Source organism: Anarrhichthys ocellatus, unplaced genomic scaffold, assembly GCF_004355925.1.
Source record: "Anarrhichthys ocellatus isolate YVR2014 unplaced genomic scaffold, GSC_Weel_1.0 scaffold2, whole genome shotgun sequence".
Lineage (NCBI taxonomy): Eukaryota > Metazoa > Chordata > Actinopteri > Perciformes > Anarhichadidae > Anarrhichthys > Anarrhichthys ocellatus.
Genome location: NW_022280032.1, coordinates 4,353,958 through 4,368,069, shown reverse-complemented (window position 1 = coordinate 4,368,069; position 14,112 = coordinate 4,353,958). Strand labels below are relative to the sequence as shown.

At 39.4% G+C, this 14,112-nt stretch overlaps 1 protein-coding gene across 3 annotated transcripts in view; it reads right to left on the bottom strand.

The window, feature by feature from the left end:
- Nucleotides 1–9,024: 9,024 nt before the first annotated feature.
- The window catches only part of lingo1a (leucine rich repeat and Ig domain containing 1a), a 102,512-nt gene continuing 97,424 nt past the window's right edge, over nt 9,025–14,112 (bottom strand). For all 3 annotated transcript variants that reach the window (XM_031868901.1, XM_031868910.1, XM_031868891.1), the window contains one exon: nt 9,025–10,907. In XM_031868901.1, the coding sequence (XP_031724761.1) occupies nt 9,048–10,895 (1,848 nt within the window). In that variant the 5' untranslated portion in view covers nt 10,896–10,907 and the 3' untranslated portion in view covers nt 9,025–9,047. The remainder of the gene's footprint in view (nt 10,908–14,112) is intronic.

Below are 14,112 nucleotides of genomic sequence, written 5' to 3'. Positions count from 1 at the left end.
TGGTTTCAGAGATCATAGAGCTTCGAGTCTCTCTTTAATGTTTCAAAATAGTTCAAAATTTTAAAATCACCCCAGGAGCACTTGGTGTCTGCAGAAAGATGTGTCACAGATCCTGTCAGAACAAGGGACATGGGATAATAGAGTCTTCCTCTCTGAATCTTACCATTGTTCCAGATTGCCGAGTCTGAGATGAGCAACCACGAGGTATAAATTCAGATGCGTTGTCTCAAGGGCAACATTGTGCGGCTCAGACTCCCAGTAAAAGCAGTTCACATCCTTAACAGGGTCAAAAGTTACATCTCTGCAACATGCAGAACCAACCTGCCGGAGCTGCTTTTGTGTTTCCTTTGAAACCTCAGTTCAGGTTGTACTGTCGGGTATGTAAATGTACCTTTCGGTATTGGCTGTCCATGTACTTTGACTGTAAAGTTAAGAGAACATGTTATCTTGCTCTTTTGCAACTCAACTGTTCTTTGAATAGGCTTTACTTTCCATAGTCGATGCAGTTTAGATTCATTGTACATTTAATTTTTGCTGGATTTAATTTAATACTGGTTGCAAAAACACAAACCTTATTCACGCCTTGTTGGTCGCTTGACAAAGATCAGAATGTTTACTTGTTAGAATTGTGTATTTTGTCATTTTACTCTTCCTTCATCATCGTTTTTTTCTTTGTTTCAATGGTTTATAAAAATAGAGATTGAATAAAGTCAGAAGTACATGTTCTGTCCTATTCATGGTCAGTGTATAAAGTATTGTATTTGTCCTGTATTGTAGACATCCTGGCACTCTTGCAATGAGGGCCGGTTGCTAATTGATGATTGGTGTTATTTTCTAACGCAGGTAATCAGGTTATGCCAAAAAATCTTGTCAGCCTTTAAAATTCTACAGGGATGAAAATATTCTAGATGCAGAGTTATTCAGCTTGTTTTGTATCCAATTTCTGCTCAAATTTACAAAGCACTCTAACCCATTGTTAGAGTGCTTTTATTACTATGAGATGGGCTGCATGCTGGCCATCTCATAGTAATGACTACTAGATAGCAGTTCTTCCCTTTTAAAGCTCATGCTGAGGCAATAACTGAAAACCATCGGATGGTTAATTTGTAGAAATGCGAAAGCTCAGTAGACCATCTGGCTTTTGATAATGAATATACCTTGAGCAAGATACATAAGCGTTGGTATTGATGTTTTTTTGATACGATAAAGTAATCCTACAGTCAAGCAATGGTTGAAAGTCAGGGGGGGGGGGGGAAGGAAGTACTCTGTATCATTTTATAAGACAACTGATCTCAAGGGCTCTCCTCTGCGGTGTAATGTGAGAGAAACAGGATTTTCTCACCCTCATCTTTCTCCTTGTGACTCCTTTTAAATAATTGAAAGCTGAGCAAAGCTGGGCAATTCCGTCCCATTGAATGATATAAAATTCTTCTGTGGGCTCCTGCAGTGAGACTGTTGAAAAAGCCAAAACAGCTTAGATTCGTAATATCTCTATGTGGGGTCTTGCCATTGTTGTATTGCTCATCCTCGGGGCTTTGCAAAGAGAAAGTCATTTCTGAGGCATTCAACTGGTTTCTGACATCTGCACTATTTTACTCCGAGGGATTTGGTTCTCAACTGGAATGATCACAGACCCTTTTGTGTTGTTCAGCTCGTCTCCATTGGAAAATTAGGATATCAATCGATCTGCTGAAGTTACCCCGTCGTTCAGTTATTACCTCTATGGAAGATTAGTAACTGCCTCAGGAAATTGCTGGATGCCATGAAGCACACTCCATATAATGACATATAATAATTTTGGTGATGGCAAATGTAAGTGATTTTAAACACGTCTGTACTTTTTGAGAACAGCCTGCAATTAACATCAGTCAATATGGAGTACTTTCACTTCTATTTGAACAACTGTTATATGCACATCTAATATAAGGAGCACAGTTGATTATAATGGTGACATCATTTTTAATGAATTAATGTGACTTTGATTAGGCACAGCTGTGTTTTAGGAATTATTTATTTCTGGAATTTGAGCCGTCAGAGATTCAAAAATGTTTTCAGTTACAGTAAAAATACTTTGAATGCTGTTAAATTCTCTCAATTACATATTTGTTTAGATTAGTACATGTTAGTAGGGTGACTCTCTCAGCCTGAGTTTTGATCCCAGTCCCCTCAGGACCAATGGATCTTCATTGAGCAGTGACCATGATAGTCCGACATCACTAAGACGGCCTTGATTATTGCTCGTCTTGACTTCTCTACAACACACTCGGGAAGGTTACTTATGGAACATCCAAGTGAGTCAATATCTTAAATTGATTAGTGAGCTGCTAAAGAGACTAAACCTTTAGTGTTGGGGGCCTGGGAATTAAATAGCTTTGAGGTATAGCTAAGAATTCTACACATTTCCATCATGACAAGTCAATTTTATTTTATAGCCCAATATCTCCAATATTGTACAGGATCTGCATGTCTTGGATGTATAACACATATTAGGTTTATTATAAAAATTGACTTATGGCCAAACTAGCCCAATACCCACCTCTTGCACATTTGTTCTCTTTGCCATTGCGATTATGAAATTTAAAGGGGCACTCCGCTGAATTGGTCAATTCTGATTGAATTTGACTGTGACAAGTGACATCACCAAGGTATCTCGGCTTTGGTTTGGAGTCATGCAAACTGCGTTGCAAACTGGGGCATTGAGTTTGAAAAATGTGAGGTTTTACCCGGAAGGGAGAGGGGTAACAAAAATGCCATTAAGCTGCATTATGGTATTTAGGATCAGCCCTGTAGCCTACATAATTAAGTTTCCGCTAAACTGAATTCTCAATTACTGTTGGAGGGAAATGTTTTTAGTCCTAAACATATGGTGAATGTTGTTAATTGAAGCAAAACAAAAACTTTAGGCAACCAAACCACTTGGCTAGGTTTAGTAAAAACACAATTGTTTGGTTTTAAAATAAGTAAGTTTCTTATGTTATTTAAGTTACGGATGTAAATTGATATAAATTAATGTTGACTTTTGGTTTTACACGGGACATCATTGTTGCATATGAGGAACCTTTAACATCACTGAGATAACATGATGGTAATGCTTCTGGAAAATCTGCCCAGACAGACCAAAGCACGATATCAGAAGGGAGATGGAGAAAATTATAAAAAATGAAACCCATACTCACCTGCAGATGTCTTGAAACAATGCTGACAAATGGGAGCAGCAGCCTGGCTGTGCTGTTTTCATCAGATCCCATCGTCTATCTCGCCATGGCACCTGCGTCAGCTGCCCCATTGAATTTCAGAAGCCCGCTGTCCTTGAGGCAAGTAGGCAGAAGCCAAATTGTTTGCACACTGGTTAGCCACTTCAAGGTGAAGCAACAACTGAGCTCTCAATTATTTCACACTGGCATATTCGGGCCTTACACAGGGGGATTGGAAGTAGAACAGAATTATGGAATGGTTTGCCCCCTTACCTCCTCACCTCCTTACCTTGATAATTACATCTGCCTCCTAAAGTGAGCCCAAATTATAGGTTCAGTATTGACATTTGCCAGCAGTAAGTCGGTTTTAGCAGGCTGCCAAAAAGATGGTTTTAATAGCAGACAGATGCAGTGTTTTGGCTGTCACATTTTTTCGAATTGGGAACTCATGACTCTTTCATGGGGTTGTTAAATAAATAAGGAGGGTAGATTGAGTTGCCTACATAGATGTGGACTGTGGCATATGGCCAAGGCAAAAATGGGCCTCAACAGATCGCCTTTTTGGACGCCATCCTGGCTCGTGCTCGATAGCCACGAGCCGGCCAAGACAGAAAAACAATTGCAAAGCAGTCAAAAGCAAGTAACAGAGGGGAGTCAGGTGGCTTTTTTTTTTTTTTTTTTTTTTAGCAGCAGGGCTCGGAGAGGTGTTTATTGACTATGCAGAAGTGCCTGCTTAACATCAAAGCAACCGCTAAATCCCCTCATGGGAACCACACCAGACATAAACCCCTGAACCCAGCAGGATCAAAGACTAACCCACGATTCAACTTAAAGTACATTAAATAAAAATGAATATTCTGAATATTATGTCACGAATATAAATAGACAACCCACCACCTGGAAACCATCCTTTGCGCAGATCATATGGTAATCATGGATATTTTGAGAAAATGTATTGGGAGTTGAAAACCTGTTTTTGGTGGGAAGTCAAGTTTTTAATATTCTTGAAACACTAAAGTAGTGTGCAATTGTCACATTCATATATTTGCACGTGATGTTAAAATTCAGCACATGCTATACTATATGGTCGTTGGCACATTCTATAGTTAGTTATTCAAAAACAGGTATGCAGATGTGTTTCAAAAATAAAATTGAGATTCAACATTTTTCACTTCATTGAGTTCATGTTTATATCTATTTTCGTGGTTACTGTAGAATCTGGTGTGCTAGTGAGGGTCTTGTTGTAAACAGTCAGTCAGTTTCACTCAGGTATGATCAAATAAGTCGAGCAGTGTCCCGGCTAACGGTGATATAAAGCAGGCTTGCTGCTGTCTGGCTCGTAGCCTCTTAACTTTATCATTCAGTCAGTGGATGCCGGTAACAAAATAAAGTGTCAGGCTCACTTTGCCAACAATCCTGAAGAGAGAATGTCAGTTAACAGTTTCCAGAAACAGACACATTCCTGCTCACTTCTGAAAGGATGTTGCTGCTTTGATTTTGACTTTCACTGAAACAAGACCAGACACTCCCACTGTGTTTTGTGTGTCCACTCTCCTTCGAATAGCTGCAAATTACTCAGCCTCGGGGATTTGTCAAAAGCAGGAACTAGTGATGGTCTGGTATGTGACCATTAAAGCTGAAATACTGGACGAGATGTTTGTTTTAAATCATATCCCTATGAATGGATGAGTGTGAGAAACACAAAATACAGGAGATACTCTACTCCATGTCAGGTTGCAGCAGTCTTGTCCACTGTCTGATTGACAACGACAAACACTGTTGAACTTCAGTTTTACTATCCATCCATTTTCATTTTTTACAAAATATTTTTGACAAAGTACAAGTGACAATTTGAGCAATAAAGTGTTATCAGTGCTGAAACAAGTGTGATGTTAGAATTCATATTTTGTATTAAAACATCAAGTAACTTACATCATCACTGTTTCCTAAAAATATTTTTTGGGGCAAAGTTATAGAACGTTTTTTCACCGAAGCCTTTGTGTTGAGTAAGTGTGAGATCATCTGGCATTTTAAAATCTATTTATTTAATCCTCCCTCCCTTTGGCTCATGGACAGCACATGAAGTACTTAGCTTGAGATGACTGAAAAGGCAAATTATGTAATGTTCAAGTAAATGGCAACTTGCAAAATCATTATTTGCCAAAATATTTCTAAAAATAATTTATTTTTAATATTTGAATATGCTGCAGTCCAGTGACATATTGTGCTATTCAGGATTCAGTGATTGCGTTGGCCATCCATGTAGAAATAAATGTGTGTGATAAGTGATTTAACTAATTAATTATTTCTAACAAGAAGCCGTTGTCTGACATCATACAACAGAGGAAGCGCACATTTTATATTATATTATATTTGCCTGTATTTAATCAAAATGACACATACTATTATGTAGTAAAATGTACAAATCATTGTCAAAATATATCCAAATGTTATTAGTTATCTGGTTACTGTAAACAATATCAGAAAGTTATCTTCTCTGCAAAAACGTTATTTGGGTAAACATAATAAATAGGTCACGGTCAGCCATGTTTTTTGTTTTTCACTGTTTTTGCGTTGTGAACCTGGAACGCTTGGATGTTGACAATACAACTGGGGAAATTCCAACCTCGGAGTTGTCTGGAACACAGCATTAGATATAGCAGGTATGATGTGGAATCAGACCTAAACAAGGGCTTTGATATAGATAAAGTACGGATTAGAAACAGCCTGCCTGCTATGAGTTTTTATTCCACATCAAAACACAAATCTCAAAAGACTTTCTTTTTATTTTAGGCATCTGATGCTTCTATTGTGTGACAGGCACCGCCAAGAGAAAATTCATATTTCTATTTGCATACACATGCAGTGTTTCCCAAATGCCATTAAGCACATAGATTTGGATTAGCGCAAGGAACACCCAGAGGTACTGTATGTCTGTGTTTTTATACTCTGCTTAGGAGCGGTGACTTGTCGCGCAGTGTCAGAATCCATCAGCCTGTTCCTGACCTAGAAATTTAAGCACATATCTAATATCTGAGGAATGAATACAATGGATGTTTCCATTACTCCCCAAGGCTTTTGAGACCTCAAGAATAGCTTCTCTTCTCTTCTATTCTGCCTGTCTGTTTTCAAGTCAGAAGATAAATGAGCATGCTTTGATACAGCTTGCTGGGAAAAAGGAACATCAAAAGTCCCCATGGAGCCCTAAGCAAGGAAGCAAGGATGTGAAATAAAAAGGAATGGGACGGAGATCCAAATGTAATGCAGAGCGGCGCCATGTTTTATTAAACTAGGCTGTCCTACTCATATCCCTGGCCATTTCCCATAACCTTCAAAGGGTAACCTAATTTGCTCATGTTTCGCTAACAGACACCCCAAAATAAAATTATTGTTCAATGTTAGTTACGTTTTTGAAGTTTACTAACTAATTACTTTACCAATATTATCTCTTTTAAAGATTAACAATGTGCAGCATAAATGAATAATACTTAGTAATGGTGCTTTAATTAATGCTTAGAAGCCATACAAGTGAATGAGTGAATTACCAATGACTTGAAAACAAGTAATTAGCGTTGAAACATATGATATTACATTACCTTGCAGCCTGAATCATCATTTAATGAGGTATTCATAGAAGAGGTATTCAAAGAAGTCTGTACCACTACTTAAAAATCAAGATAAGACCATCATATGTTTAAAAAAGTCCATAGATTGTTTAATACAACATACCATATTCTCAACAATTCAACATCAACGAAACTTTGTTAATAAAAAAAAAAATCTGCATATTACCTTTATTGCACAGAACAATTTGAATGTATTTTCCATAGATTTCTTTTTTAGTATCTTTTTTTTTAGTAAAAAGTTGGCTTGGACTACATGTTCAATAGTCCAGGTTCAAAATAAAAAAAGGAATAACAGGAACAAAAAAAAAATACAGAATCCCGCGGTCACTCGGGATCAAAAAAGGCTAGGTACAGTAGCCACACTTTGAACAAAGAGAGCATTCATAATCAGCAAGAGGGAGAACCATGAGCCATATCCAGTGATTTTTTTTTTCCTTTATGCAAAACGGATTACACCAAAGCTGCTTCAGATTGCTCCATGGGTGAAACCATCTGTGTCACTCCAACCATCTGCATATTCTGTCCATACTTCCAGCCCATTACTGTGTCGTTGTCTGTAATGTCATCCATCATCAATAGCTTAGCCTTTATCCTCACACACGTTTGCAAAGCCCAGCTGTCCACAGTGTGTACTTGAAAAGGAAAGTCTGTAACCTCAGATCTTATATGCAGGACCAACTGGGAGCGTACTATTCACAGTTCTTTTTCCCCTGACAAACATTGCACATTTCTGGGGAATAGCGGACCTGGAAATTATCCTGGAAAGTAGTATTTCCATGGCCTTGACGAGGGGAGCATCGGCATAAATAAATCTTTGATTCCATTAAACAATCAAGAAAAAAAGAACCAACAATGAAATAAATTATTCTACAGCTTGAGGAGCACATTATATCCAAAAAACGTGAGCACCACAACTTTCATTCCTCGCAATCATGTTGAGCACAAAATAATTCCATTACATAATAGTTTTGGAAATGCAATTTTAAAAGTCAGGGATAAACGCTTATACTGAAGTATCAAGGTACTAATGCCAACCAGTCTGTTGGATGGTAAAGCCGTAGGATAGATGCTGCATCTATTGTTAGTACAGAGCCCCATCATATCATCAACATCTCACATTTCCTTCTGTATCATGCCCTCAATCCATGTGTGTGCACTGTCTGGGTTACATCTAAAAATTAGGGATGAGTGACGCTGATACTGATATCATATACAGGGTGCAAAATGCTTTATTAGAGTATTTCCTCAATGCTTGAATCTGATATTAAGAGCCTCATTAAGCAACAGGATTTGCTGCTAGTTTCCAACACTAAATGTTGTTATATTTGTCTATTCAAACATCATTTTTAAAGTACAGTTGTGAGAATTGGTATCAATAGTAAAAGTTGCACGGATGTATTTGTATATTACTCAATCTACATATTTACGGAGTACTTGTATTTGTATATTCCGCTTTTCACGTCACATAATAACCAATGTAAACTGCTTTAGATTACCCGTCATTGTACTTTCTTGGTCAAGACGGTGGCTATGAATTAGTAGTTGTGAAATTCAAAATGAAGTTTTGTATCCTCCATATTATAATTGTGCCATACTATGTTATGTATTTCTGCTAATTGCCTTTTCTTTTTAATCAGGTATTGTGACACAGATATATTGTACATTCGATGGTTTACAGAACAATCATCATTATAGGAAAGAAAACAGACCATATGTAGCACATAGTATAGTGATGACGTTCGAATGCATCAACTTTGTATAAATGTGCTCATCAACCCATATAAATCTTATTCATAACTTGACATCTAAAGTTGGCAATAAAAAAAAAGAACAAACACTAAATTAAAGATACAGACACAAAACAGCAATGGCCAAACTATGATCTGCCCCTCGCATTCCGGCTGTTTGAAGTGTTTTTCTTTTACGATATATTTTTCCCAGTATAAATCCACAGGAGTATGAACTGCTCATGACAAATTTGACTTTCAATTGATGCCCCCACAGGCCTTGTAGAAACCACCAATGCAGGGGATGTGCTTTCATTCCCTCTCACTTGTGAAAGTCAAGAACTGCCTTCCTCTCTAGTGCTTCAGTCAGGAAAAAATGTATTAGTCAATGTTAACAGACCAGGATCCACAGGTTTGTAAGGGGGGGGGGAAGAAAATGTCTTTTTTTCTTTTTGTTTTTTTTTTTTTTTTGGCCAAAATGTGTTAATTCCACAGCTCTGTTAAATCATTTTCATGTTAAACTTGCGAGGAGCATCCACTGTGCTGCTGCTCATGCCAGCGTCTGATTTCCGTGGCACATACTCAATCTCAATGTTGTGCTTGGTGTTGCCTTTACCTCTGCTCCAAAGGAAGAGCAGTACCAGGCAAAACAAGACGACACCAAGAAAAGAGATGAAGCCCATTGTGGTCGCAATGATCAACGTCTTTATATCAAAGGGGAAAGGGGCATTGGCTCTTGTACCGTTAGCACCAGTTTCTGAGGGCTGGTTGGAGATGAAGGCAAAGGTCTTGTTGGGCTGGTGTGGCCAGTCAGGCGAGTAGCTATGAATGTGCAGGTGAGCAAGGGAGGTGTCATTTCCTCCTGCGTTGCTAGCTATACACACATATGTACCATTGTCTTGAATTTGGGCATAGCGAACCTCAAGGGTGCCGTCTGGCAAGACAGAGAGCCTTCCAATTGTCTTGGTGGTGATAAACTTTTTCTGCGGGGACAACCACATTATCACTGGGGCAGGATCTCCATCTGCTTGGCAAGCAAAATGAACAATGGCTCCCTCGTCAACAAATTTCTGCTGGGGTTTGCGATCTCTAATCCTAGACTTGCGACAAGTGAAGTAGTTTGGCTGCAGGACATCCGGGAAGTCTTTGAATTCTTTGCCTTGGACAAACTCAGGGGAGACACAGGTAGGCTGCTGCCTGTTGAAGTTCAGTCTCCAGCGTCGCCGGAAAACCCATAACAGTCGGCAGTCACAGGCCAGGGGATTATCATACAAGGCAAGGGTTTCAAGGTTGCCAACTGAATGGAAAGCAGACTCCTCTAAAGTGCCAAGAGAGTTTCCAGAGACATTAAGAATCTTCAGGTAGTTTAGACCACGGAAAGAGTAGGGCTCAATCATTGCCAGTCTGCCTCCTACCAGGTGAAATTCCTGCAGACGCAAAAGATCATGGAGCTTATTCCCCTCAATGGTATGGATAGGGTTATATGAAAGATTGAGAAAGCGCAAGTAAACCAAGTGCCGCAAGGCTACATAAGGAATTGTGGTCAGGTTGGCATTTGCAATGGTCAGGGAGGTGAGATTTAATCCATACAAGCAATTTGGGGTCATCGTATCCAGATACGGCCAATTGGCTATTTCCAACACTTTCAGCCGATAGAGCCTTTTGAAGGAATAATCCCGTATGACATTTATATTGAGGAGGCGCAGCCTGAGCGTGATCAAACTGTGGAGGTGGGTAAAAGCCTCTGTTGGAACAGAGGACAGGTTGCACTTCTCAAGACTCAGGTGCTCAAGGCTACTTAGGCCATGAAAAGCCCGGTGAGAGATGAAAACCAGATCGTTATCACCCACCTCTAAAGATTGCAGGTTGTACAAATCCTGGAACATGTAGTCCAACAGGATGACAATCTTGTTCTCACTAATGTCCAGCTGTGTGAGATTGCTCAGGCCAGTAAAGACACCGAGCTGGATCAGCTTAAGCTTGTTGCTCCGCAGACCCAATGTCCGCAAGCCGTAAAGGTTGTTGAACGCTCCAGGTTCAATAGTGGAGATCGTGTTTTCACTGAGCTCCAGGTGCTCTAGGTTGGGAAAGTTGGCAAACTCGTCTGGGTTGATGGTTCTGATGCGGTTCTTGCTGAGGTCCAGCAGTTTTGTTTCTGCAGGAATGCCCTCGGGAACTGTCATGAGCTTCTTGCGGTAGCACATCACAGAGCGCTCTTGAACATTACACTCGCAGCGGGATGGACAGCCTGTAGTAGAGCCAGACAGCACAGTGCCAAGCATCAGGATCAGAATGGGCTGCCAGCAAGTCACCAGGTAGCTGTGCCCAGTCGCTTCCCCGGCCGCCATCTTATCGGTTACCTATGGAGACACAGAGAAGAGGGAAAATATTTAGTTATAAGTGACACACCAATGATTTAGACTACCTTCCATTGCATCAAATTTTTTTAGCTCTGAATTTCCTTCTTGTCAACAAAAAAAGCTGATTGCGGAACATTAAAATACGTAAGCTCAAACATGGACAATAGGAGAAAATTCGAATTAAGTTGTATGACATGGTTTGACATCACTGAGCTATGGGCGGATATGCAAATATGCTCTGGTAAATTCAGCAATTCTACATCATATGTGGTAGAAGTGTAGCCCTGCAGTGTAAACTTATATTACAAATATATGAATCCCGCTGCAATATTCATGACGCAGACTCGAGATGAATAGAGGTGGGTGGTTACGAGGAATAAGGTATGTGCTTGCATAGTTGAGAGTGCTGACAGTTTTGAATTCTGCATCGTGCACTATTCTGCACATGAGCTTCAAAGGGTATTTCAAATGCAAGTACCTGCTGTGAATGCACAGCATTCTACCACACCTATATGTGACATAGAGGAGGATCTTCATAAGAAAATCAAATAATTACACTAATCTACATACAGCTTGCACTATACACTCATTGTCTCTGCTGTCGAGTGCTCAACGCCATTTCCACTACACACCTTCCAGATGATCAATCAGTCAATGCTATATGTCCGTGCCCCTGGTAAAGAATGAGGGGCGCAGCTTCAAGTGGAATTAGCAGTAATCCAATTCATGCTGTGTTACAGACAGATGCTAAACACTTATTTGTTGTAGTATAATAACCTCTTTTTTCATTCTTATTATTTTCATCCTACTTCTAACCTGAATCTGCTGCGTGAGTTTTAAAAAAAAAAACAGTAGGGGGGTGGAGCAGCAGTAACGGCAGGATGCAATCAAAGACGGATGGTAGCAAGTGTGATGTATGTGCTGTGGCTGACACTCGACTCATGCAATCCTTTACGATAAAATACAGACCATACACCAACAGGGAATTGGATACAGAAAGATAAATACAGGGTTTTAGAGCAAAAAACAAACCATTTAATTCCAATGTCTTCTGTTAGCATGCCTCCAACCCTTCCACGAACAATGTAATTAATAATTGATTGTATCATGTTAGAATGTCCCGTTGTTTGCAAAGATCCATTATCGCGCAATTTACATTATAGAAGAAATTGAACATGGGAGCATTATTTATGCTATGATTTGTAGACGATGATTCTGAAATATTTTTTGGATGAGGGGTCCAGTAGTATAAGGTAGATTGATTTTAAGAGTTTTAATGATTCATTTGGCCATATATATATATATATATATATTTTTTTTTTTTTTTTGTTAATCTGTCATAGTCTTGCCAGTTGCTTAAGATTACCAACACTTGCTTCAAAGGATGTTATTTTCAACATTCAAGCACATGTAGTTGGATTGTAATTCCCTGACATGATGAAATGTGCAAGAAAAGAAAAAAACAGAAACTAAGTCCCTCACATCTATTTCACACTCACCAAGACATGTCTCTGGGGGACACCTGTCTACTTGTGAGGGCTGTTGTCACAATACGTAGAATTTTGCCAGTGGTACAGAGTTTCATCTCTTGCTCTAAATTTGCCTTTATAGTCGATTGCCACACATCGAGGATCCAAACAAGGTTTGTGAAGAAGTGTAGTGCACATGTTTGTGCTTCAGTTGATTTCATGGACCATATTACATGGGACAGATATAGAATGTAGAGTAAAGGGGAAACAAATCTGTGATATTATGGTTATATCATTGTTGACAGTTAATTATGGGGTGACATGTTACTACCATTGTGGTCACCACTAATAACTTTTTCCCACTAAACCCATGGACAAACGGACATCAGACTCATCAAAAGGGGGTTTATGGGTTAGATTTACTTCACTCAATTTCATTTTATTCCCTCTGAGGTCAAAGTTCAGAATGGAGATATGATGGTACCATCTGTAATCAAGTGTAACCAAGAGATTTCAGGCAGAGACGATGGTGTGCCCAAGACCACAGACCTGCTGTGCTGCCTCCAGCCATCCTTAATCATTCTTATTCCTTAACCCACATTGATCAAGTCACTGCTGTGGGCTGTGAGATGGAGTGGTGTGGGGCTGTGTATAGCATGATAAGACGCATAAGGACTGGCCTTATTGCAAGCTCAATTCCATCTGTCACCATCTATCATGTGGCTATTGGATATAAGTCAATGAGATGCTATTATGTCCAACTCTATTACCACTGACACTGAAACCTAATCAGGAAAATGATCAAATCATAATCCCTTGTTGCTAAAGCTCCACGACTGCAACTTCAGCGGGTTATGGACCCCAGGCAGGGTTTTCAATGAGTCCTCGCACTCCTCCACACAGGGTCAAAATACCAGAAAAATAACACTGCACTTGAGTACTCCATCGAAATTAATCTGATTCTTTATCAAAATCCATCAGAAAGAAATGCTACCAAAGCTTTTAGTCAGTAATTCAAAATATGTAACCGTGTGTTTCTTTCAAAACAGGGCAGCTTTATTGCACATGGCTTCAGCAGCAAATAAGGAAAGCAAGTGAAGACGGGGACACATTAAGATGGAGAATGCCATCCACGGGTAAACATTTGCGGCACTGTTTTGTTAATGATCTAGTGTTATCATTCCCTCGCAGGCATGTAGTCTGAATGCAGTTCTTCATACCAATCAGAACTTGAGTGAGCTCCCAGAGAATTACATTAATTGAGGTGAAGTGAGAGGGGGCGTGCTTCTCAAAGAAAAGGATGCAGTCGAGGAGAAGAATGACAGGAGTGCTGAATAAATTAGGACCCACTAGTCCAAGACCAGTAATAACTGGATCAATAAACAGAGCTTGACACCTTTTATGAAAGAATACACTGTGATCTTGCCTCATATCTGGAAGTGTATAGTGCCCTATGCACCTGTTTTAACAGAGTGGTGCAAGAGCAGCCATCAGTGGATGTACACTCATAATTAAACTGGCAATAAGTAAGCTTTTTACTATCTCGTCCAAGCTGCAGTCCAGTCAAGTTTACTGGAAATTCTTGATACATTTTGAGCTTTGTGTTCTTCGAACATTTAACGTTTTCAGTCTCGGACCCAGTTAAAATAAAATTGCAATTGCTTATTTCTTTGTATAACCAGGCAGCAGTTTTACAATAGTTTAAGCCCAATCAAAAGATCAAGCCACCATTTCTG